The 22,981-nt window shown below is 48.3% G+C and overlaps 2 protein-coding genes across 3 annotated transcripts; both read left to right on the forward strand.

The window, feature by feature from the left end:
- Positions 1-122: 122 nt before the first annotated feature.
- Efs (embryonal Fyn-associated substrate) lies at positions 123-8,425 on the forward strand. Of its 2 annotated transcripts, XM_005338756.5 has the most exons (6): positions 123-254; positions 3,681-3,959; positions 4,205-4,345; positions 4,445-5,167; positions 5,448-5,537; positions 7,424-8,425. In XM_005338756.5, the coding sequence occupies exons 1-6, from the start codon at positions 237-239 to the stop codon at positions 7,856-7,858; spliced, it is 1,686 nt and encodes a 561-aa protein (XP_005338813.1). In that variant the 5' UTR covers positions 123-236; the 3' UTR covers positions 7,859-8,425. The 2 variants fall into 2 exon arrangements, with proteins under 2 accessions (XP_005338813.1, XP_021591256.1); XM_021735581.3 differs by lacking the exon at positions 4,205-4,345.
- A 2,837-nt stretch (positions 8,426-11,262) lies between these two features.
- On the forward strand, positions 11,263-18,307 carry Slc22a17 (solute carrier family 22 member 17). The gene is made up of 11 exons (XM_013364525.4): positions 11,263-11,268; positions 11,987-12,127; positions 12,360-12,863; positions 12,956-13,059; positions 15,166-15,320; positions 15,886-16,051; positions 16,238-16,383; positions 16,684-16,789; positions 16,944-17,161; positions 17,452-17,563; positions 17,684-18,307. The coding sequence occupies exons 1-11, from the start codon at positions 11,263-11,265 to the stop codon at positions 17,970-17,972; spliced, it is 1,947 nt and encodes a 648-aa protein (XP_013219979.2). The 3' UTR covers positions 17,973-18,307.
- The last annotated feature ends 4,674 nt before the right edge of the window (positions 18,308-22,981 follow it).

Here is a 22,981-nt window from a genome sequence, read left to right on the forward strand (position 1 = left end):
CCGCAGCGACGCCCCGGCCCGCCCCTCTCCTCCTCCTGCCTGGCCAAACTGCCTCCCATTTGGGAAGTTTTGTGGGTTTTCTTTCTCCTCCAACCTTGGCGGAGGCCACTGCTCAAGCGCCACAGCCGGGGGTAGCCTCCTTGCTTGGAGGCCGCGAAGCATGGTGCGGAGCAGCCACAGCTGAAGTCAGCGAAATCGAGCCTGGCCTGAAGCAGGCGGCGCTGGAGGCCAAGGCCATGGCCATTGCCACGTCGGTGAGTCCACCAGGGAGAGGAGCAGAAACCTGCGGGGCAGAAACCTGACCAGCCTGCCTTGACTCCTGTAGCATTTATTTCTGCCCTCTCTTTGTCTCTCTCCTTGATCGATCCCTTTCTCCTCCAGGAGGCTGTGTCCTATCACTTTTGTTTCCTTTCCCCCTCTCACTCATCCCCTGCTCCTTAGGCTCCTGGGTTCGCCCCTCCTCTTCTCCCCCTCCCCAAGCTCTTTCTTTCTAGAGGTTGCTGCTGGATAGAGGGGAGGGGGCAAGGGTAGTCCCAGTCCTATCTGCTCCTTTCTGGGCGGGAACAGATGGCCACTGGTGGTTGGCAGGGATTTGTGATTGGGAAGCAAAGTAAACGGGATTGAAAGGACAAGCTGCTCAAGGAAAATGGGAGGCCAAAGGACCAGGAAGACCTATCTCTGGAGGAGGGATGGAGGAAAGGAGGCAAATAGAGGAAAGGGGGGTGATCTGGCAGGGAGAGAGAATATAGAGGGAGGAGGGGAGGTGATGTCAGCCTGCCTCAGGCCACTTTCCGGGGACTAAGGACAAAGGGAGGAGACAGCTGGCATGATGGGACAGTGGGAGGTGGCCTCCCAGAAAGCTGCAGTGGTCCCCAGCCACCTCCATTTAGCCAGCCATTCCCTAGCAAGTCAGCTGGGCCGCTAGGCGGGAATAGAACAGGGGCCACACCCATCAGCACTCATTCCATCAGCAGCTCTGTCCTGGGTTTCTACAACTGCAAGGCCCAGAGGTTTGGCTCCATTGGACAGAATTCAAACCTAACACAGGGAGGAGCTCTCCACTGACCCACCCCTCTGCTTTCTGTCCAGCACTCTGAGTAGTCTGAATCCAGGCAACTTCGCCTTTCTGCCCTTCCCTGGCCTCTGGCTTGAATTTCCAGGAAAAGCAAGGGTAACACCTGCTTTCTGATCCCCTCTGAAGGGGGACTCTGGGAGTATTTTGAGAGTGGAAAGAAAAGCAGAGAGCCACCCACACCCTCCCATTCCTCTTAAGGACCAGTTGGATTTGGGCTCCTTCCCAGATCAAACTCCTGTTAGTTCCTCAATCATGATGACTTGAAGACACTAGCCCAGTGCTGGGAGAGGGGAGAGCCTCTGGGAGTACTTGGGCACAAGGTGATGATTGTGTAACTTTGCAGTCCCAGGAGGTAGAATTTTTTTGATGGGGTGGAGGCATATTTATGCTGAGTAAGCTCAAGGATCCTTAATAATGCTAGTATTTATTAAGTACTTGCTACACCTGACCTTATGCTAAAGTTTTTCACATTTTGTTTTTTGAGATGAGGTTGATGTTGCCTAGGCTGGTCTCAAGCTCCCAGAATCAAGGGATCCTCCTGCCTCAGCCTCTCAAGTAGCTAGGACTATAGGCTCATGCCTAGCTATGTTGTGGGGTTTTTTTAAGGAGTTATCTCATGCAGCCCTCAGAACAGCCTTGTGAGGATACTACTGTCCTTATACAAAAACTGATATTTGGAAAAAAAAGATGGAATTCTACAAAGGAGGAAATTAAGGCTCACAAAGGTCAAACAACCTGACCAAAGTTACCCCATGAGAAAGGGACAGAGCCAGGACTCAACCCCAGGTCCATCTGCCTCTTGAACTTTACTTTTAATCCCCTGACTATATGCAAAACACTGATTTATAATTTACAGTTAGAAAGAAAAGTGTGGAGCCAACCAGGAATTTGTGTTATCTGATTAGCATTCCCTTACCCCACCTGCCATGGGACAATATTCTTCAGGAGCTACAATACAATTAGAAAATAGTTGGATGCATTTGGAATCAAGCAAGAGGAAGAGTCCATTTGTTAAAACCACTTAGCCATGAAGGGTTGGACAGCTATTGTCCACCAGCAGAAAACACCAGCCAAGAGGAACATGCACTGGTGTTGACTGAGCAGGGATTCCTTCTCCTCACAGTCTGGTGGCAGTCCGCCTGAGGTCTTTAGCTTGAAGGTGTTTGCTGAATTAGTGAGTTCACATTGTTACCTGGCTAGGAGCTGTTCTTCAACACTACTGTATATGCCACCACTGCCCATGATCATTCCAGCAGGTATGGTCCTTTAATAATATATTTTGACATTTTGAATGGTTTAATTTTGATTCTACCAAAGGATTCTTGGGACAAGAGCATCATGAAGGGTTACAGAAAAGGGAAATTGAGTATAAGGAAGACTTGATATGTACTTGACTCACCTTTGAGTCATGGACCCTTTTGACTCCACCACTGGTACCATTGAAACAAACAAAACAAAAATAAGCAAATAACTGCCATTGTGGAAAGGTAATGGAATAAAGTGACTGAGGGTGCAGGCTCTGAAATCAAACAGCCTGAGCTTCAAATCATGCTCCACTACTGTACCAGCCATGTGTCATTGAGCAAAGCACTAACCTCTCTTCCCAGTTTCCTTTCCAAAATGCAGATAATGGTTTCTCCCCAATAAGGTTGTTGTGAGAATTAAATGTTATGATGAATGCAAAGACTTGCACAGTGGAAAGAAATATCATCTGCACTTAGCTTCTTCGTCTGTGGCTCCAATGTAAAAAGCTCACATGCCCCCTCCAGACAGGACTGGAAATGAGATTGATGCTTATTCCTGATTGGCCTGCCAGCTCCCTTCCTTGTGCACACACTAGAGCATATACACTTTTCTCCATGGTAACCTCAGCCTCTTCTGGTAGAACCTTATTTGCTCAGACTGAGAACAAAACAATTGCTTTGGTTTCTGTTTTCTTTCATATCATGCCTAGGCACTGTCTGAACAGGGCTTTTCCCAGTTTCCCTCAGAATAGGGGTCTTTGCAGCTGCTTAATCTAAGCTTTTGCATGTGAGGGGCAGCCACTAGGGAAAAGAAAGAAAGTGAAGGAGATTCCATGAGAAACCTTAGCAAGACCTCTTCATGTGCTTTGGGAAAAATTAATTCAACAAATGTGTACTGAGGACCAGTTCCAGGTGAGTCCCTATTACAGGGACTAGGAAGAAGTAAGGGCTTACAGTGTAAGGAGAGAAATTGCTAATAATAATAAAAGAAATGACTAAAAAGACAAATAACTTTGGGTATTATGAAGGAAACAGTGGTAGAGATGATGCAGAGAATGGGACCGGGCAAACAGTGATTAAGGAGGAGGAGACATTTAAGCTAAACTAAAGGATGAAAAAGGGCCAGTCAGATGAAATCAGGGGAAGAGCATTCTGAGGAGGGAAAATAGTAAGTCCAAAGGTCTTGAGGTCAGAACGTTATGGAAGAGAAGGACAGAGGTGATAAAGCTGGAGGCAAGACGGGACTCGTCAGTGCTGAGTCAGGAGTCAAATTGTTAAAGGGAATGGGAAGCTCTAAAGAGGCTTCCCATGACCAGATAGGTGTGTACAGACCCTCTCCTTATACTCTCCTCACCCACCAGGCCCAGCTGGCCCGGGCACTGTACGACAACACTGCTGAGTCTCCCCAGGAGCTGTCCTTCCGCAGAGGGGACGTTCTACGGGTACTGCAGAGGGAGGGTGCTGGCGGACTGGATGGCTGGTGCCTCTGCTCCCTGCATGGCCAGCAGGGCATTGTGCCTGCCAACAGAGTGAAGCTTCTTCCTGCTGGCCCAGCGCCCAAGCCCAGCCTCTCCCTGGCACCCTCCGCCCAGCCTGGCTCACCACACCCAACCCTAGAGCACAGCAATGAGGAACAGGAGGTGAGACTTGAAGTCCCCCAAGCCCCAAACCTGGAGACCCCTTGTCCTCCCCTGGGGCTTGCAGGCAGGCAGGCAGACCCCCCAGGTCACTGCTCTCCTCCCACTGTGCTCTCTGAAGTCTGTGCCACCCCTTAGCTCTGTGTCTCTGTTGGTAGCACAGCAGGGCAGGTTTCTAAGCTCCTCCAAGTCTAACATGGTTCACCAGCCCCCTCCTTCAGACCCACCCACCTGTCTTGATCTCCCAGGTGTATGTGGTACCACCCCCAGCTCGCCCCTGTCCTGCCTCAGGACCTCTGGCTGGACCCTGCCCACCCTCCCCTGACTCCATCTACAAGGTCCCCAGAGGCAATGGGACCCAACTGTCCACTCCCAGAGATGCCTTGGAGGTGAGGGTTAAAGGTCTGTGTATTTGGGGTAAGGGACAAACAACCTCAGGGCTGGTCCATTGCTGAGCTGAAGGGTGACTCACTGTTCCCTCTCTCCAGGTCTATGATGTGCCCCCCACTGCCTTCCGAGCTCAATCCAGTGACCCCTATGACTCCCCAGCTTCCTTTTCTCATCCACTGGCCCGGGTTGCCCAGCAGCACCCTGGGGAAGATGAAGCTCCCTATGATGTACCTCTAGCCCCAAAGCCATCCACAGAGCTGGAGCCAGATCTGGAGTGGGAAGGGGGCCGGGAACCAGGGCCCCCACTCTACGCTGCCCCCTCCAACCTGAAACGGGCATCAGCCCTCCTCAACCTGTATGAAGCACCCGAAGAACTGCTGGCCAACGGGGAAAGTGGGGACACTGATGAGGGCATCTATGATGTGCCCCTGCTGGGTCCCGAGGCACCCCCTTCTCCAGAGCCCCCAGGAAACTCGGCCTCCAACGAGCTGGACACCCTGGCCCAGCTCCTGGCCAGAAGCCCTCCACCACCACACAGGCCTCGGCTGCCCTCTGCTGAGAGTCTGTCCCGGCGCCCTCTGCCTGCCCTGCCTGTCCCTGAGGCTCCCAGCCCTTCTCCAGCTCCCTCTCCTGCTCCAGGCCGCAAAGGCAGTATCCAGGATCGGCCTCTGCCTCCACCCCCACCCCGCCTGCCTGGCTTTGGGGGTCCCAAGATCGAGGGGAATCCAGAGGACAGGGAAGTGGAGGATGATCCAGCAGGACCCCACAATGAGTATGAAGGCATCCCAATGGCTGAAGAGTACGACTATGTTCACTTGAAGGTGCGTTCCTCCTGGGGCACTCCCAGAAATGCCTCAAGAGGAGGAGGAGTGTAGAGGCTTGGGGCAGAACTTCCCTGCCTCCCTTCTTCCTCTCTCCCCTGCCCCTTCATCCTGTGGCCAGGGACCCTACCACATGTTCTTGGCCTTACCACATGTACTAGTGCCACACTCCCCCCTTAATCCCAGCCTGGGACCACCAGAGCTCCCTCCTGAGTCAAGGGACTGGAAGGGAGACTGGGGAAGCCACCACTCCTGCACTGAGACTTGATCCCCTTTGCAGGGCATGGATAAAGCTCAGGGATCTAGGCCCCTGGATAAAGCCTTTCCAGAGGATCCTGAACTACAGGAGAAGGGACTGCCTGAGCAGCAGGTAACCCCCTGTTGGAGGTGTGCTAGAGAAGGGGGCTGGTGAAGGAGGGCTGAAGACTTGGGGGAAGGGTTATTCTTAACCAAACTATAGAGGGAAATAGATTAGGATGAGATTAGAGTTCACATGAAGCAGGGACAGAGTAGACAGGAGTTAGAATTCAACTGGAAGGTGCTGGAACTTGGAAGAGGATATTAGAAATTCAGAAAGAGGGGAAAGAATGTGTTGGAGAGGAGTCAGAAAGCCGGGCAGCCAAGGGAGCAGAAAGAGTTTCTGGGCTGTGGCTCCTTCTAAGGCTCCTTCCAACTGTGAATTCCTGGGCTCCTAAGAGACCTGGCTCCTAATCCCAGCTCCACCACTAAGAAGGGGGGGGGGGGGCACAAAGCGATCACTTAAGTCTTTCTGGACCTCAGGAAAGTGAGATAGTTTCCTTGACTCAGTCTAGAATGGACATAACACAATAGCAACCATTTATCGGGTATTTACCAAGTGCCAGACCCTGTGCTAGGCACACATGCTTCAACATCAATCACAGTCATAGTCGATGCTCATAACAGCTTAGGGTGTGAGTGCACTGTGCCAAGCCCTTTTTATTTATTTTCTCGAATAATGTTCTCTGCAGCCTTGTTAGGTACATGCTAGAACTATAATCTTCAATACAGTTACCACATGTGGCTACCAGACCCACAAGATGTGGCTAGTCTGAATTGAAATGTGCTATAAATATAAAGTGCACACTGGATTTTGAAGATTTACTATGGAAATAACTCAATAATTTTCATATTGATAAAAGATGGGAACTACAACATTTTTGATTTTGGAATTAGAGAAAATATACCAATTTCTTTTTACTTTTTTAATGTGGCTACCAAAATATTTAAAACTTCACTTGTGACTTACATTATGTTTTTATTGGACAGTGCAGTACTAGACTCCCTGTTTGCTTTTTTTTTTTCTTTCCATGTGTGTTTATGTGGTGCTGGGGATAGAATCAGGGCCTCATACATACCAAGCAAGTGCTCTACCACTAAGCTACACCTCCAGCTCTACACTTTTTCTTTTCTCTCTCTCTCTCTCTCTCTCTCTCTCTCTCTCTCTCTCTCTCTCTCTCTTTAATTTGTTCTAGTTATACAAGACAATAGGATGCATTTTGACACATCATACAGAACTTCTAATTCTTCTGGTTGTTCATAATATAGAATCACACTGGTTCTGTAATCATATATGTAAATAGGGTAATAATATCCAATTCATTCTACTATTATTCCTATGCCCAGACCCCCTACCCTCTCTTCACTCCCCTCTGCCTAAACCTAGGTACCTTTATTCTTCCCTAAACACCCCCCTTATTGTGAATTAGCATCCGCACATCAGAGAAAACATTTGGCCTTTGGTTTTTTTTGAGGTTGACTTACTTCACTTAGCATGATATTCTTCAGTTCCATCCATTTACTGGCAAATGCCATAGTTTCATTATTCTTTATGGTTGAGTAATATTTCATTTTGTATATATACCACATTTGACAAAGGGCATCTAAGTTGGTTCCATAGTTTGGCTCTTGTAAATTGAGCTTTGGTAAATATTGATGTGGCTGTGTCACCATAGTATGCTGACTTTAAGCCCTTTGGATATAAACCAAGGAGTGCCCAGCCCTATACTTTTTGTTTTAGAAATTAGAAGCCACAAAAGTTCAGAGACTTGTTTGAAATCAGGTTTGAGGTTATTTGAATCCAGAGCTGTCTCACACTGAGTCTGGGCATTTCACTGCCAATCTAAATTTTCTGGTGAGCAGGGATGAGAGTTGAAGGGATTGTTCTCAGGAAGAAGGAGCAAGGGAGGAAGTGGCACTGAGGAGCACGTTCCCACTGACTCCCCTCTCGCCCCTCAGGAGGCCCCATCCCCAGGGGAACCACTGGTTCTGTCCACCGGAGACCTACAGCTCCTGCACTTCTATGCAGGGCAGTGCCAGAGCCACTACTCAGCGCTACAGGCGGCTGTGGCAGCCCTGATGTCCAGCACCCAGGCCAAGCAGCCCCCAAGTCTCTTCGTGCCCCATAGCAAGCGGGTTGTGGTGGCTGCTCACCGTCTAGTATTCGTTGGGGACACCCTGGGTCGGCTGGCAGCCTCTGCCCCTCTGCGAACACAGGTCGGGGCTGCAGGTACAGCGCTGGGCCAAGCTTTGCAGGCCACTGTGCTGGCTGTTAAGGGGGCTGCCCTGGGCTATCCCTCAGGCCCTGCATCCCAGGAGATGGCACGGTGTGTGGCAGAACTGGCAGGGCGAGCCCTGCGATTCACCACCCTGCTCACCAGCCTGGCTGCCTGAGGGTCTGTTGGCACAGCCTTCCCCTCCCCTGCCTGGTCAGAGCCTCCACACACTCAGGTCTTGGGTGGATGGAGGGCTGTTTCAGGGAAGGGGAGGTATCTTCCCCCTCCCCTTCCCCTTTCAGTCATCTCAGCCTCTCACAGAGGCATCTCTTTCCCCTAATCCACAGCTTTTTGTATGAGAGCCATTTTGTATAAATTATTTATATTTAATGTTATTCCCTGCTTTGTCAGGGCCAGGCACCAGGTCCTCTGAGGCAGGGATGAACTGAACCCTCCTCCTCACCAGCCAGGGTTAGAGGTCACTGCACTGCCTCCTGCCTCTGGAAATTTGGGACACCAAGAATCAAGTGGCAGGAACTTGGGACCACACAGAGTCTCTCTCCCTTCCTGTTTCTTGGTTCCTGAACACCAATTCCTCACTTAGCCGAGAATGAGAGAAGGACATTGACTGCCCAGAATATGAAGGTCTGGGAGACGTCAGAAGACTCCTCCCCTCAAAAGGCAGGAATGTTGGCCTGAGCATGGGTGTGTGCACCTCAATAAACCCTGCAGTCTGGTCCCCTGACTCTGTTGCTTGGGAGTGTTGTGGGAGTGGGGGTGGGGGGGTGGCATCCCTCGCCATACCCATGGCAGGTGGGGGGATTTTCCTCTTTTGACAATGTGCATTAGACTGGTTCTCAACTCCCATAAAGGACCAGAGAGAATTCTAAAGATATGTAGTGAATGTGCCCTTCTAATAAGGGTTGGATGGACATCAACAAGTCATTAAAATAAGTGCATAAAAAATAAACCAGATTGGACACTTGGTGGTGGAAATCCACAGGACAATGAGAAAAGATGAGCAAGGTGAGGAGAGGACCACTGACAAGACATTAGCTAGGCACCTGGAGGAAGAGAGAACCAAGAGAGTCTGACTAGTGTTCCAGGAAGGCAAGCCCAGTTTGCTGACTTGGGAATCAAGCCTTCTTCTTCAGATGATGTCACTAGAGGGGTGCAGTTGTGGAAAGAAGTTGGCCATCACCTAGGTGACTCCAAGAGCATCTAGCCCCTTACACTGCACTTCCCAGGCTTCCTACTGATAATCCCTCTGTACAAACTGTCTTCTAGGGGATCTGGGGTGGCAGACAAGGGCAATGACTTGGAAGTCCATAGTCCTCCAGACTTTGGTGAATGAAGTCAAGAGCCTGTGGGTTTATAGGGGGGATTACTCCAGCTATTTACCTACCACAGGGAAGAAATCTGAGCCACAGACCCATTGCTTCAGTTTTGCACTCCCAGTTATCTGGCACAATAACTGCTTTCGGGGCACCTCAGATTTCAATCACAATCTAGTACCTTGGCACCCTCTGAATTTGCCTCCTCTGTTGTGGGCTCCCTTCTCATTTCATTCTCAAGAAAAAAAATTCCAGATTCCAGGATCGACAAAATTCACCTCTATGTATTGAAAGCCATCTCCCATCTTCCAGACAGATTTCATAGATAACCCCTGAACTGGAGTCAGGTTTCAGTTCAAGTCTCAGATCTGCCATATACTTGAGTGTCTGTAGGAAAATCATTGCTAGTCACCTCTGAGTCCTGGTTTAGCTTTAATGTGAGAGGATCATAATGGTCTGATAGGGTTGTTGTAAGGACCTACCAAGAAAATGCATGTGAACAGGACTGGGCTTGTGGCTTACTGATAAAGTGCTCACCTAGCATGTGTGGGGCCATGGGTTCGATCCTCAGCACCACATAAAAATAAATAAATAAAAATATTGTATCCAACTACAACTAAAAAAATACTAAAAAAAAAAAAAAAGAAAAAGAAAATGCATGTGAACAGCCCAGCACCACATAAAATTAAGAGATTATTATCCAAGACAGACAAGGATGTAGACAATAAATCCCTAAGGTATGTTGGCTGTGATTGTATTGCGGTATCTCTGGAAGAGAGGCTAAAAAGAATAGAGGGAGAGGGAGTGGTGGAAGGGTTTCCTGTATTAGGGAAATATGAATAGAGGAGACAAGTGGAAGGTGGTTCAGTGTAGAGAAAGGGGAATGAGCTAGTTGACTTGACACATGGTCCATCCCAGTTCTTACCTAGGATTGGGGAATGAAGTACCTATCAAGCATAAAAATTTATTAGAGAAATACATCGCTAACTTGAATGTACATACACCTGGGGATCTAGTTAGAATACAGATAATGATTCAAGGGTCTGGTTGAGGCTAAGATTATGCTCTCAAATGATAATGGGTGCTGCTGCTCCACTGAATAGCAATTCTAAGGTTAGAGAAGATTTTGAGGCAAAGATGCTTGAGCTGACAGCTGAAGGATGGGAAAAACTTGACTAAGAAGCCATCTAAGTATAAGAACCAGCTTGTGCAAAGACGCTGTAACATTGGAAAAACTGAAGAAGGTCAGAAGCTAGAATGCAGCAAGTTTGAGACATGAAGTGAAATGGAGCTACATAGAGCATATGACCAGGCATGCAGGAGCATGTGTGAGTTCTTGAGCTACCTAGAATACTTATCTTCATGGTGATAGCCTGGAAGGGTCACACAAGGCGCCTTTTTTTTTTTTTTTTTTTTTTTGTACTTTACTACTGAGCTACAATCTCCAGCCTTTTTTTTTTTTTTTTTTTTTTTTTGTGTGTGTGTGTGTGTGTGTGTGTGGTGCTGGGGATTGAACCCAGGGCCTTGTGCATGCAAGGCAAGCACTCTACCAACTGAGCTATATTCCAGCCCAGCAGCCCTTTTTATTTTCTATTTTAAAACAGGTTGCTTGGGGCCTTGTTAATTTGCTGAGGCTGGCCTTGAACTTGCCATCCTTCCTGCCTCAGCCTCCCAAGTCACCAGAATTACAGGTGCACTCTACTGTGCCCAGTAGACCTCCATTTTTAAAAAGATTATTCCATCTGCATCCATAAGTAATAGATGGGGGAGGGGATAGATATGAAAGGATGCAGAACACCAGGTGGGAATTTGGAGGTTGCAGTATTGGTAATAGAGATGGAAGAGAAGCAGAATATCTGAGAACTATACAGGAAGTAGAATGGATAGGATTTTGTAAATGACTTGACATGAGTTAAGAGGAAATTTCAAGGACTGTCACCTGAGCATCTGGCCATAAGTGGTTGGTATTATTCCTTGAAGAAGGAAGACTAGAAGATGACCAACAAGGTTATAGTGGGGAAGAACATGAGTTTGGTCATAGGGAATTTGAGGTCCCTGTGAGTTATTGAAAGTGGACCCTGGGCTCAGAAAAGAGATGAGATCTGGGGGGTATATCTGGGACTCAGATTTGTATCATTTGTACTGGTGATGACTGAAATGTTGGGAATGAGTGAGATCCCAAAAGGGAGACAATACTGTAGGGTGAGAAGAGAGTCAAGGACCAAGTCTCTGAGGATTGCAGAACTGAATGAAGGTGAGGAATAGGAAGATGTGCCTGCATGGAGAAAAGGAGTAAAAGAAAGAAAACCAGGGGAATGTGGGTCTTAGAAGATAAGAAAGTATTTAGAGGAAGGGGTTGTCAATACTGCCAAATGCTGTTGAAAAATCATGGAGATTCAATCAGGATGGGATGGTGAATCCCAGAGAAGTGGTCTCCTTGTAGCGATTGAAGCTAGAAAGCTGAGTACAGTGCCAAATCAGCTCTCCACATGCATAAGCTGAACTACAATTGCTTGTTTACATGTCTATCTCCCCAAGGTGGTCTTGTCCAGCCTATTATCCCCAAAGCCTAGACAAGGCCTGGAACATAGGCATTTAACAAATTTCACTGATGAATGAATGAGTGGGGAAGAACTGTAAGTGATGGAGGACCCTCTGGCATCTGTCTGAGTTACTATTCTTCAGCATTTTTCCCTTTTCACTGCAATGGCCCGCAGACCAAGGAACAGAAGACAGAGCCCCCAGCCCCTCCCTCCCCTGGGCCCTGGCCCCCCTTCCTCTCTCTGACGAAAAGTCTGGACCGAAGGTTCTGCTGACGTGGGAAGGGGAGGGGAGTCTAGAGGAAGAGGAGGGGAAAGCAGCGCAGAGATCGCAGAGACTGAGGAGGCGCCCGCGGCTGCAGAGCTGCAGATTGGGGTCCCTTCGGTCTTTCACTGTCTGGCCTCCCGGCGCGCAGCTGGGCCAGAGGGTAGTGCATCCTTTTGGCGCGGTCCAAGAGGGCCGCTGAGGTCGGCAAGCTGGCTCCCCGGGTGGCCACTGGGACCCCAGAGCCTAATGGCGGGGGTGGCAGCAAAATCGACAGCACCGTAGAGATCACCCCCAGCTCCAACGGAGTAAGTGCCTGCGCCTCGCGCGGGGGGTGGTGGTGGTGGTGGTGGCTACGCCATCCTATCCCGCACCCCTGTCCAGGTCCCCGCTGAAGGCCCGGCATTTTCTCCCGTGCATCCCCTGTCCCTACCTGCCTTCCTTGCCCTAGCTTCAGCACCTCCTGCCCCCTATCTCCCCTTGCTCTGCGGCTTTCTCCGCTTCACCCTTCTGCCCCCAACACCCCACCTCGCCCCACAGCAGGTCGGGACCCTTGGAGATGCTGTGCCCACCGAGCAGCTGCAGGGTGAGCGCGAGCGCGAGCGGGAGGGGGAGGGCGATGCGGGCGGCGACGGGCTGGGCAGCAGCCTGTCGCTGGCCGTACCCCCAGGCCCCCTCAGCTTTGAGGCGCTGCTCGCCCAGGTGGGGGCGCTGGGCGGCGGCCAGCAGCTGCAGCTCGGCCTCTGCTGCCTGCCGGTTCTCTTCGTGGCTCTGGGTCTGGCCTCGGACCCCATCTTCACGCTGGCGCCCCCACTGCATTGCCACTACGGGGCCTTCCCTCCCAACGCCTCTGGCTGGGAGCAGCCCCCCAATGCCAGCGGCGTTAGCGTCGCCAGCGCGGCCTTAGCAGCCAGCGCAGTCAGCCGCGTCGCCACTAGTACGGACCCCTCGTGTAGCGGCTTCGCCCCGCCAGACTTCAACCATTGCCTCAAGGACTGGGACTATAATGGCTTGCCGGTGCTCACCACCAACGCCATCGGCCAGGTAAGACAGTCAGGCGGGCCTCGGGTCTGGGGGAGGGCCTAGGGTGGCAAGGGCGGGGCCTCATGCCCGGTGCACCCTTCTCACATCCCCAGTGGGATCTGGTGTGTGACCTGGGCTGGCAGGTGATCCTGGAGCAGATCCTCTTCATCTTGGGCTTTGCCTCCGGCTACCTGTTCCTGGGTTACCCCGCAGACAGGTGAGGGCTGTCGTGGGGGCCGGGATGGTAGAGAGGAGGGGGTGCTAGGGAAACTAGCCCAAGCAGCTGGTGTTTGCAAAAGATAGAGGACAATTCGCTGGACTCTGCTGGCCTTCTCTGGATTTCCGTTCAGTGATCTACCCCTGACTCAACTTCACTCCCCATCAAGAAATACACTCTTCTGCACAGGAGAATGACCTCCATGGACCATTTCCACTTACCTGTAGCCCCTATCCATGGACCAATGACATCATCTCCAAAGATAATAGTCCCATCCCCTAAACGAAAACCCTGTTTTGACAAGGAAATGCTCTCTCTTCCTTTGTAGCACTTCTCATCCTAACCACCTCCCTTACCATCTTCATGGATTAACAAATTCCCACTGGCTAACAGCCCATCTGCACTGTTAGCTCCACCTCAGTGGGCTCATTCCTAAAGATCAATGTTAATTCCTAAATATCAGCAGCCCCATTCCCACTGGCGAATAGTTCATCTTTGCAAATGACTCAATCTCTGACCCTCTAGTGGCCCCTCCCACATGGATCAACAGATATTTCAAAAGAGTACCTTCATCTTCAGTAACCCATAGTTTCATGCCTACCACTAAATAAATCTACCTTTATGAATCATTAATCTCAAGAGCACCCCTCATAGATTGATAGTCCAATCTTCACAGATCCTCAGGGATTTCAGATCCTTTCAGACCCAAATTTCCATTTTCACAAATCATGGCCTCATCAACTGCCTGTCTCCACCAACCAGTAATTTTCCATGTGTATCAAAAATCCCATCTCCTCTGTTTCTGGACACCATCATCACCGATCAGGAACTCCAACTCCACTGGCTATCCCCATGGATTACTCATCCTCACTAGTATAGCCCCACCTAAGTGGATTAGTTCAACTTCCATGGATCAAAGGCATCCTGACATTCAATAGTCCAGTTCCTTAAAAATTAAAACCCATTCTCACTGTCCAATAGACACCTGTAGGCCAATGATCCTAAACCTACATATCAGTATCCTGTCCCCATGCATTAATGGCCTTTTTCATATGCCAGTAGTCTCATTCCTATGGACCTCATTACCAAAGACCAATAATTCAATCTCCCCAAATCAGAAATCTTAGCCACATTAACCAATAAGCCATCCTCATGAAAAATGAACCTGCCCTAAAGGTTTAGTGACCTTGTTTCCAGGGATTAGTGCCACCTTTCCAATGACCAGTGGCCCCCAATCTTCATAGATCAATAGCCTTATCCCTAAAGATCAGTAGTCTATCCCCTAAGGATTAGTAGCCCTGTGCTCACTAACTTGTAGTCAGTGACCATCATCACTTGCCAATAGTTTTATCTCACCTGGCCCATTCTTAGTGATTATCCCCATGAATTAACAGATTCATCCCTTGAATACCCATCCATATGGATTCTGAGATCCTTGCATCATGAATCAATGGTTCCATCCCCAAAGATCAATTCTTCAGTCTCCAAAGATTTATAGTTTCATCCTCACTGGTCAAAAGTCCTACCCCATGGATTAATAGACCCATTCAAGGATCAGTAGCTCCATCTCCTGCTCAGTGCCATTCCACTCATCCCCAAAAATGAATTACTGAGCCCCTAAGATTAGTAGTTCCATCTTCACTGACCAAAATTATACCCACACACAAGTGACTAGTGGCCTCACCTCCACATAGGTGACTTATATCAGTGACTCCCATCTCTTGACTAGTCTGAACAAGACAAGCTCCATTTCTACTGACCAATATCTCTATTCCTATAGATCAGTGGTTCCAAATACACTAAGCAATATCCCATCCCCCTATGGGCAACCTCACATATAAACCTAAATGCCCTAATACCAATAGCCCTATCCTCAAGAGTCAATTGTTCCACCTCCCACAGAACCATAGCCACAACCCAGTGCCCAGTAGCCAGACATCACCCACACACAGTACTCATCTCTTCTCATCTTCTCTAATCTCAGTTCAGCTCTTACACCAGGAGCCTCATCCTCTACCACCAACTCTGAAGTGGCCAGCCGGCCCCCACCCAGGACATCTTCTCCCAAGCAAGTCTAGGTAACCAGAAGTCCTCCCCACTTTCCAGGTTTGGCCGACGTGGGATTGTGCTGCTGACCTTGGGGCTGGTAGGCCCCTGTGGAGTAGGAGGAGCTGCTGCAGGCTCTTCCACCGGAGTCATGGCCCTCCGATTCCTCCTGGGTTTTCTGCTTGCTGGAGTTGACCTTGGTGTCTACCTGATGCGTAAGTGGAACCCTGCCAGATGTCCCCCCCTTGGATCTCACACCTGCTTTTCTATATCCCCAGGGCCCCCACTGTCCCTTCTTCAGGCCTAAATTTCAGCTGTTCAGAATCAGTTATATTTCTAGCCAGGCTTTTGAATGATCCAGGGGTCCTGCTTCTCTCACATCTGTCTCCCCGAAATCTTTAAAGCATTGCCCTGGACTTAGTGCTGTTAGGGAATATCACCTTATTTAAAAACTGAAGCCCTGACTAGCTATGTGATCTTGGACAAGAGTTGACATGAAGGTCAAACAGGAGACCTGATGTGAAAGGGTCTGTAAACTGGAAATGCTGATCACTCTCAGGGAGACCGAACCTAGATCCCTCCTAGGTTTGAGCAGGAGAGGAGAGGGGACTGCACGATCTCTCTGCTCCTTGACACCTAGAGGTTAGTCTGTGGGAGGTGATGGCTACAACTCTGCTCAGGGTCTGACCTAGCTCTCTGTCCTCCTCTTTCCCTCCCTCTCCCCTCTAATGTCTCCTCCCTGGCCTCTCCCTTCTCCCTCATCCCTGCTATTATCTCTAGGCTTGGAGCTGTGTGACCCAACCCAGAGGCTTCGGGTGGCCCTGGCAGGGGAGTTGGTGGGGGTGGGAGGGCACTTCCTGTTCCTGGGCCTGGCCCTTGTCTCTAAGGACTGGCGATTTCTGCAGCGAATGATCACCGCTCCCTGCATCCTCTTCCTGTTTTATGGGTTAGTATTGCCCTTCATGTGTAGTCTGGCCCAGCTCTACCTCCAGTCTAGCTCTTAGCCCAGAGACCCCTCCTCTTCTTCAACTGCCCCTGGTCCAGGCCTGTCTCAGTCCCTCAGAGGTGGGAGTTTCCTAGCCCTGGGTCAGGAGAGGGGAGGCCTCATTGCACCCCACCACCCTGCCTCCAGCTGGCCTGGTCTGTTTCTGGAGTCTGCTCGGTGGTTGATAGTGAAGCGGCAGATTGAGGAAGCTCAATCTGTGCTGAGGATCCTGGCTGAGCGGAACCGGCCCCATGGGCAGATGCTGGGGGAAGAAGCCCAAGAGGCTCTGCAAGGTAAGCAGGGCTCTCAGGGCTGGGGCTATAGCTGAGTAGTAGAGTACTTGCCTCGCAGGTGTGAAGCCCTGGGTTCAATCCTCAGCACCACATAAAAATAAACAAATAAATAAAGATATTATGTCCATCTACAACTAAAAAAAAAAAAAAAAGCAAGGCTCTCTATGGGTGACACCTTGTATGCACACAGAACAGGTGCCTTCTGCATGTAGCTGTGCCATCTCCCAGGGTCCCTACCCTCATGTGGGAGGATCCTGGTTTCTCAGCTGTCTCTTCTAAACTCCTCTCTCTCTCCCAAAGACCTGGAGAACACCTGCCCTCTCCCTGCAACATCCACTTTCTCCCTCGCGTCCCTCCTCAACTACCGCAACATCTGGAAAAATCTGCTTATCCTGGGCTTTACCAAGTGAGCCTGGGTGTCAGACCTGAGGGCCAGCCCAGTAGCTGGGATGGGGATTGGCTGGGTGGGGAAGGCTGGAAGACCTACAGAGGATAACCAAGGATGTGGAAGGCTGAAGATGGTCAATCACTTTTCTTTCTTTCCCTACCCCTCGTCACAGCTTCATTGCCCATGCCATTCGCCACTGCTACCAGCCTGTGGGAGGAGGAGGAAGCCCATCAGACTTCTACTTGTGCTCCCTGCTGGCCAGTGGCACAGCAGCCCTGGCCTGCGTCTTCCTGGGGGTCACTGTGGACCGATTTGGCCGTCGGGGCATCCTGCTTCTAGCAATGACCCTCACTGGCATCGCATCCCTAGTCCTGCTGGGTCTATGGGATTGTAAGCATCTTCCCTTCCCCATGATGTGGGCTCAACAAGGGAACCCCAATAGAGGTGCCTCAGATAGACTCAGCCAATACTTCTGGCATAGGCCTCCCAAGATAAGACCCTGAACCTGCCCACAGCTTCTACAAGCCTCCACCTAGCCAGGCAACCCCATCTGTTCTCCCAATTAGTGAATGCCCAGAGCCCACTTAGAGCACAGGATCTAAGAACAAAGAGGATCACTAGGGATTAGGCCAGGCATGATCTCCCCAGCTCCATTCATGTTGTCCCTCTTGATCTTCCAGATCTGAATGAGGCTGCCATCACCACGTTCTCTGTTCTTGGGCTCTTCTCCTCCCAAGCAGCTGCTATCCTCAGTACTCTCCTTGCTGCTGAAGTCATCCCCACCACCGTCCGGTGAGAGAAGGGTACTTCTAAGGCCAGGCCTCAAAGCCTGAGGGATGGAGGGAAGCTACTAGAGAAGGGTTGGGGTGAGGCCCACAGCTATAGGCTGAGTATCTCCTACATCTTCCCCAGGGGCCGTGGCCTGGGTCTGATCATGGCACTGGGGGCACTTGGGGGACTGAGTGGTCCAGCCCAGCGCCTCCACATGGGCCATGGAGCCTTCCTGCAGCACGTGGTGCTGGCGGCCTGTGCCCTCCTCTGCATCCTCAGCATTATGCTTCTGCCAGAGACCAAGCGCAAGCTCTTGCCTGAGGTGCTCCGGGATGGGGAGCTGTGCCGTCGGCCTTCCCTACTACGGCAGCCACCCCCTAACCGCTGTGACCATGTCCCATTGCTTGCCACCCCCAATCCTGCCCTCTAAGCGGCCTCTGTGCACCCTGGTGTGAGGCTGGCCCATAGAGAAAGGTGACAGGCCCTGGCAAGGAGACCAGGAAGAGAGAGGAAGGCAGGGCTGCCCAGAAGGCTCCAAGGCACCTCACACCAGCCATGGAGGAAAACTCCAAGGGCCGCCCCCACCCCCATCTCCTCCCTGCTGCTTTGTGTTCATGTCCTCAGCAAGTCAGGGAATAGGGAGAGAGCTCCATACTGTAACATGGGTCTGGGCTCCATCTTGTGCCCAAAGACATCCTCCCAGACCTCATTCTTTCTTGCTCTATCATTCTGTTTCAATAAAGACATTTTGAATAAATGAGCATATCACAGCCTGGACTTCCCTCCCTGCTGTTGTCCTTCCATTTCTTGGGGAAAGGCTTCTCAGTGGAACACAAACCATTAACAATCTCCTCTCCCCCTCCCTGTATCCTGGCCCCCAAAATTAACTTGCATAACTATCTCCACTTACTGCTTGCTTTGCTGCCAGGACTGCACTAGGTGCTATACACACTTCATATTTTAAGGTAGGTATTTGGATAAATTAGGTTTTGTTAAAAGCAATACAAATTGAGTCTGATGAATTAAAACAAAATGGGAGTTTTTGTTAAGTGTATTGGGGCAGGTTAATGTGAGAAGTCCCAGAAAATGGAAGAAACAGACCTAACCATAAAAGGTCAGGAGCTGAAAGGCCTCCTGGTTCAAAAAGCAGGACCAGTAACATTCTTATCAAGGTTTCTGGATGAGTGAACTCTAGTGGGATTCAATTCTTGGGAAAAATCATTTCCAGCAAGCATGTGGCTGGCTTGTTTGAGTAACATAATACTCCCACCTCTGTTACCGACAACTAAGAAGAGGAAAGCAAAACTTGGGCACTGTTAGCTTAAGTGGGACTTGATGTTGTTCAGGTAAAAAAGTGGATGTCCACTACAGTATTATTCTTTTTACATATGAGAAGACCGAGCTCAGAGACTCAGTAACTTGCTCAAGGTTACAAAACAAATGAGTGACAGAGTTAAGATGTCCCAGTGCTAGACCTCGTCATCACTGCACACTATGGCTACTTTCCCTATCCCTAACATTTGGGCATTTTCCTTGGCAATGAGGAGTGGAGTCTCCCTGAGAGGTGGCAGCAGGTGACTAGAAGTTCCACTTTAGTGTCAGGACCTACCTCTCCAACTAGCCCAGGCCTGGCTTTACCACTTTGAGCAAATCTCTTACCACCAACATCCTTCAAGGAAATCACTATGAGGATTGAACAAGTAATGTTTTTGAAGTATGATGAGCTCCTTCAGGATGGGATCTTATTCAACTTTGAAACACCAATGTCTGACATGGTAGATGTTAGAAAAGTTGAATATTTGCTCATTTTTTCAATAAGTGTTTCAATAAGAGCTCTGTAAATCTGTGATACCTAAGTCACAGGCCACCCTTCAAGGAGCTTAAAATCCATTAAACACTATGACTATTAATGAGGAAAACAGGCTAGTGGTTTGGAGCACCAAGAGGCTGCTTCTTGAAGGTAAGACTCATTCAGAAGCAAGAAGCCCGCAATGCTTCATAGTCTCTACAGTGCTCTTAACCCTAGGCCAAAAGGAACAAATTCTTGAGGACTGGAGAAGGTGAGATTTTTCCTAGAAGATTGGTGTTTGGAGAGAGTTTCTTAGGAAAATGGAAGCCTTAAGGCCAGTACCTTGCAGAAAATGAAGGCCCATTAACTAAGAGTGCAGCAACCCCAGAGTTCCTTTCTCCTTCTGCCAGTTCACATTTGAGGCCCAACCTCTATGAATCAGGCCTTATTACTAGACTCTCAAAATGTTACTCATGTAATCCCAGTGGCTCAGGAGGCTGAGGCAGAAGGATTCTAAGTTCAAAGCCAGCCTCAGCAATGGTGAAGCTGCTAAGTAACTCAGTGAGACCCTGTCTCTAAATAAAATACAAAATAGGGGTGGGGATGTGTCTCAGTGGTTGAATGCCCTAAATTCAATCCCTCGTCCAAAAAGAAAAAAAAAATTAATGGAGAATTCATCAGGACCTTCCCTCATTTAATTAATTAACATAATCCCCGATAAATTTTCATCCCTGCTTTACTACTGAAAAAAATAGAACATGAGAGAAATAAAGAGGGTTTATCATTAAATGGCAGAGCCAGGATTCTACCCCACTCTGGGTCTTTCAGTTAAATACCCTGCAGTATACACTGTGTAAAGCAATATCCAGGGGGTTTCAACTGACTCCAATGTTGACATTTTAGCTCTGACAATCAATGATGAAGCAAGAAATCATATTCCTTTATAACTCCAGAGATTGTGCAACAAGATGGTAGACAGGGAAGCTCTTGTACTTGTTTGCAGAGTCCATGTAAATTGGGCATAAAGGCACATGCCTGTAATTCTAATTTCTTAGGAGGCTAAGGTGGGAGAATCATAAATTCAGGGCCAGCCTCTGCAACTTGGTAGGACCTTGTCTCAAAATAAAAAACAAAAAGGGTTAGGTATGTAGCCCAGTGATAGAGCACCTCTTGATTCATTCCCCAGCACCACCAAAAAAAAAAAAAAAAAGTCCCTGTAAAGCAAGAGTTCTTTAACATAGATACTGTTCAGTATATTCTCCAAGGAATAGATCAAAAGGACATTTCAGTGGATCTCCTCTACATAACCAGTGAAAAAATGAAAGAGTTTCAGGAAAAGAAGTAAGAACAATCAGAAAGCTAGAGCAGCCTCTGCATGGAAGGCAGGAAAAGTGAGCAAGATTCTTTGATTCCAACTAGAGATAAAGGCAAAGAATATGGAGGCACCAGTACAGCACAGGAGATACAATGCCTCATCCTTGAACAATTCCTACTCTAGACAGAAAAGGTCAATATGTCTAGCTAAAACAAATGGCATCTTGTTAGTTGCTCTGAACTTCAATCACATCTCATGGGACCCTAAAATTCCACAGAAAATAAAAATTATTTTTTTAGGCTTTTATAAATGGGAAGGCCAAGGCTTGGAGAAGTGAGTAATTTATTTAAGGTTATGTGATGGTAAATAAAGTAGCCAGCTCCAGAGAAGTGAGACCCTGCAATTTTCTTCCTGCATGCCAGACAGGAAATATTTCCAAATGTCATTAGAGAAAGTATCATTGTCTAATATTAAACTCATTAGGTACCCCAGTAACTACAAGGAAACTGTTTTCAGGCAAATAAGAGAAATGACTACTTTTCTGGAAGAGACTGTATTGATTGCAACAGTTTTTAAAAACATTTTAGTTAGGTTCACAACTAGGAACCATAATGGATTACTGGGATAAAATTAAAAGGATACAGAGGGTACATTTCTGAATTTGAAAAGTTATATGAAAAAAAAAAAAAAAAACAAAGAATGAAGTTAAAGCAACATAAGGACATTTATATGCCTCCTCCGTCAGCCTAGCCTGTCCACCATGCAACCAACTTTTACGAATTAGCTACTAATGTCTGGTGCAGTCTCAGGTCTAAAGTAGCACACATAGTCCTCACCTGACCTCACTCTGGGTCAAGTCTGAGAAACAAAAAAATTACAATGCTCTGTGGAAAATGCAGAGAAATGTTAAGAGTACTAAAGCAGCTTTGAGCAGAAAAGATGTTCTTAGTCTGTTCAGATTGCTATAACAAAACATCATAGACTAAATGGCTTACAAACAACAGAAATTTCTCTCTCTCAGGGCATGCTGGCTTATGCCTACAATTCCACCAATGAGGAAGCTGAGGCAGGAGGATCTCAAGTTCAAGGCCAGCCCAGGTAACCTAATGAGACCCTGTCTCAAAATAAAAAAGGTCTGGGGTGCAGCTCAGTGGTATAGCACTTGCCTGGCACGTGCAAGGCAACGTTAATAATAATAATAATAAATAAAAGAAACATATTTCTCACAGTTCAGGAAGCTGAGAAGAAGTTCAAAATCAAGGTGTTGACTGATTTGGTGTCCAGACCAAATTTCTGTTCATATATACCACCTAGCTGCTGCCTCCCATAGGAGGGAACAAGCCAACTCTAAAGAACCTCATTTTTCTGGGCTTGGGGAGTGGTAATGGAGACTAAACACAGTAGTGCTTAACCACTGAGACACATCCCCAGTGCTTTTTATTTTTTTAGTTTAAGACAGGGTCTCTCCCTCAGTTGTTGAAGCTGATCTTAAACTGGCACTATTCCTGCCTCAGTTTTCCAAGTCACCAGGATTACAGGCACATGAAACCATAACCAGCTCAGAGGTCTCTATTATAAAGGCACTAAATCTTTTATAATGGCAAGACCCTCATGCCCAAATCACCTCTCAAAAGACCCAACTCATAATACATCATACTAGGGATAAGGTTTTAACATATGAATCTGGAGGAACATAAACATTCAGACTATAACAGAAGGTCACCCTCTATAGGAGGCAGTCCAGGAAAGCTTCTTAGATATTTAGATTAAATCTTGCAAGGAAGTCTTTGAGTTTTCCAAGGAAAAAAAGGAGAAGTAAATAATGCAAAGTATACAGACATGACAGAATATGATGTGCTTGGAAACCAGTAAGTGTGAGTGTGTGTGTTTATTTTGTGATGTTGGGGATCAACATGGGCCTCACATATGTTAGACAAGCACTCTATTACTGGACTATACCCTAGCCCAGCAAAGAAAATAAAGGGCATCTATGAAAACCCCATAGCTGGGCTGGGGCTGTGTAGCTCAGTGGCAGAGCACTTATGTGGCATGTGTGGGGCACTGGGTTCAATCCTTAGCATCACATATAAATGAACAAATAAAATAAAGGCATTCTTTCCATCTACAACTACAAAAAAAAAAAAATTAAAAAAGAAAGAAAACCCCATAGCTAACAGAATAATCAATGAAAGACTGAAACTTTTCCCCTAAGATCAGAAAAAAAGATAGGGAGATCTGCCCTAGCCACTTTTGATCAACATTGTACAGGAGGTTTAGCCAGAAAAATGAAATAAAATGAAATAAAGGGTACTCAGATGCAAATAAAATTATATCT

The sequence above is a fragment of the Ictidomys tridecemlineatus genome, chromosome 5, assembly GCF_052094955.1.
Source record: "Ictidomys tridecemlineatus isolate mIctTri1 chromosome 5, mIctTri1.hap1, whole genome shotgun sequence".
NCBI classification, from domain to species: domain Eukaryota; kingdom Metazoa; phylum Chordata; class Mammalia; order Rodentia; family Sciuridae; genus Ictidomys; species Ictidomys tridecemlineatus.

Coding starts and splice junctions, on each gene's coding strand:
- Efs (XM_005338756.5), top strand. Junction 3,960..4,204: donor ACAGCAATGAGGAACAGGAG/GTGAGACTTGAA, acceptor TTGATCTCCCAG/GTGTATGTGGTACCACCCCC. Junction 4,346..4,444: donor CTCCCAGAGATGCCTTGGAG/GTGAGGGTTAAA, acceptor CCCTCTCTCCAG/GTCTATGATGTGCCCCCCAC.
- Slc22a17 (XM_013364525.4), top strand. Junction 12,864..12,955: donor CCACCAACGCCATCGGCCAG/GTAAGACAGTCA, acceptor TCACATCCCCAG/TGGGATCTGGTGTGTGACCT. Junction 16,790..16,943: donor CTTATCCTGGGCTTTACCAA/GTGAGCCTGGGT, acceptor CCCTCGTCACAG/CTTCATTGCCCATGCCATTC.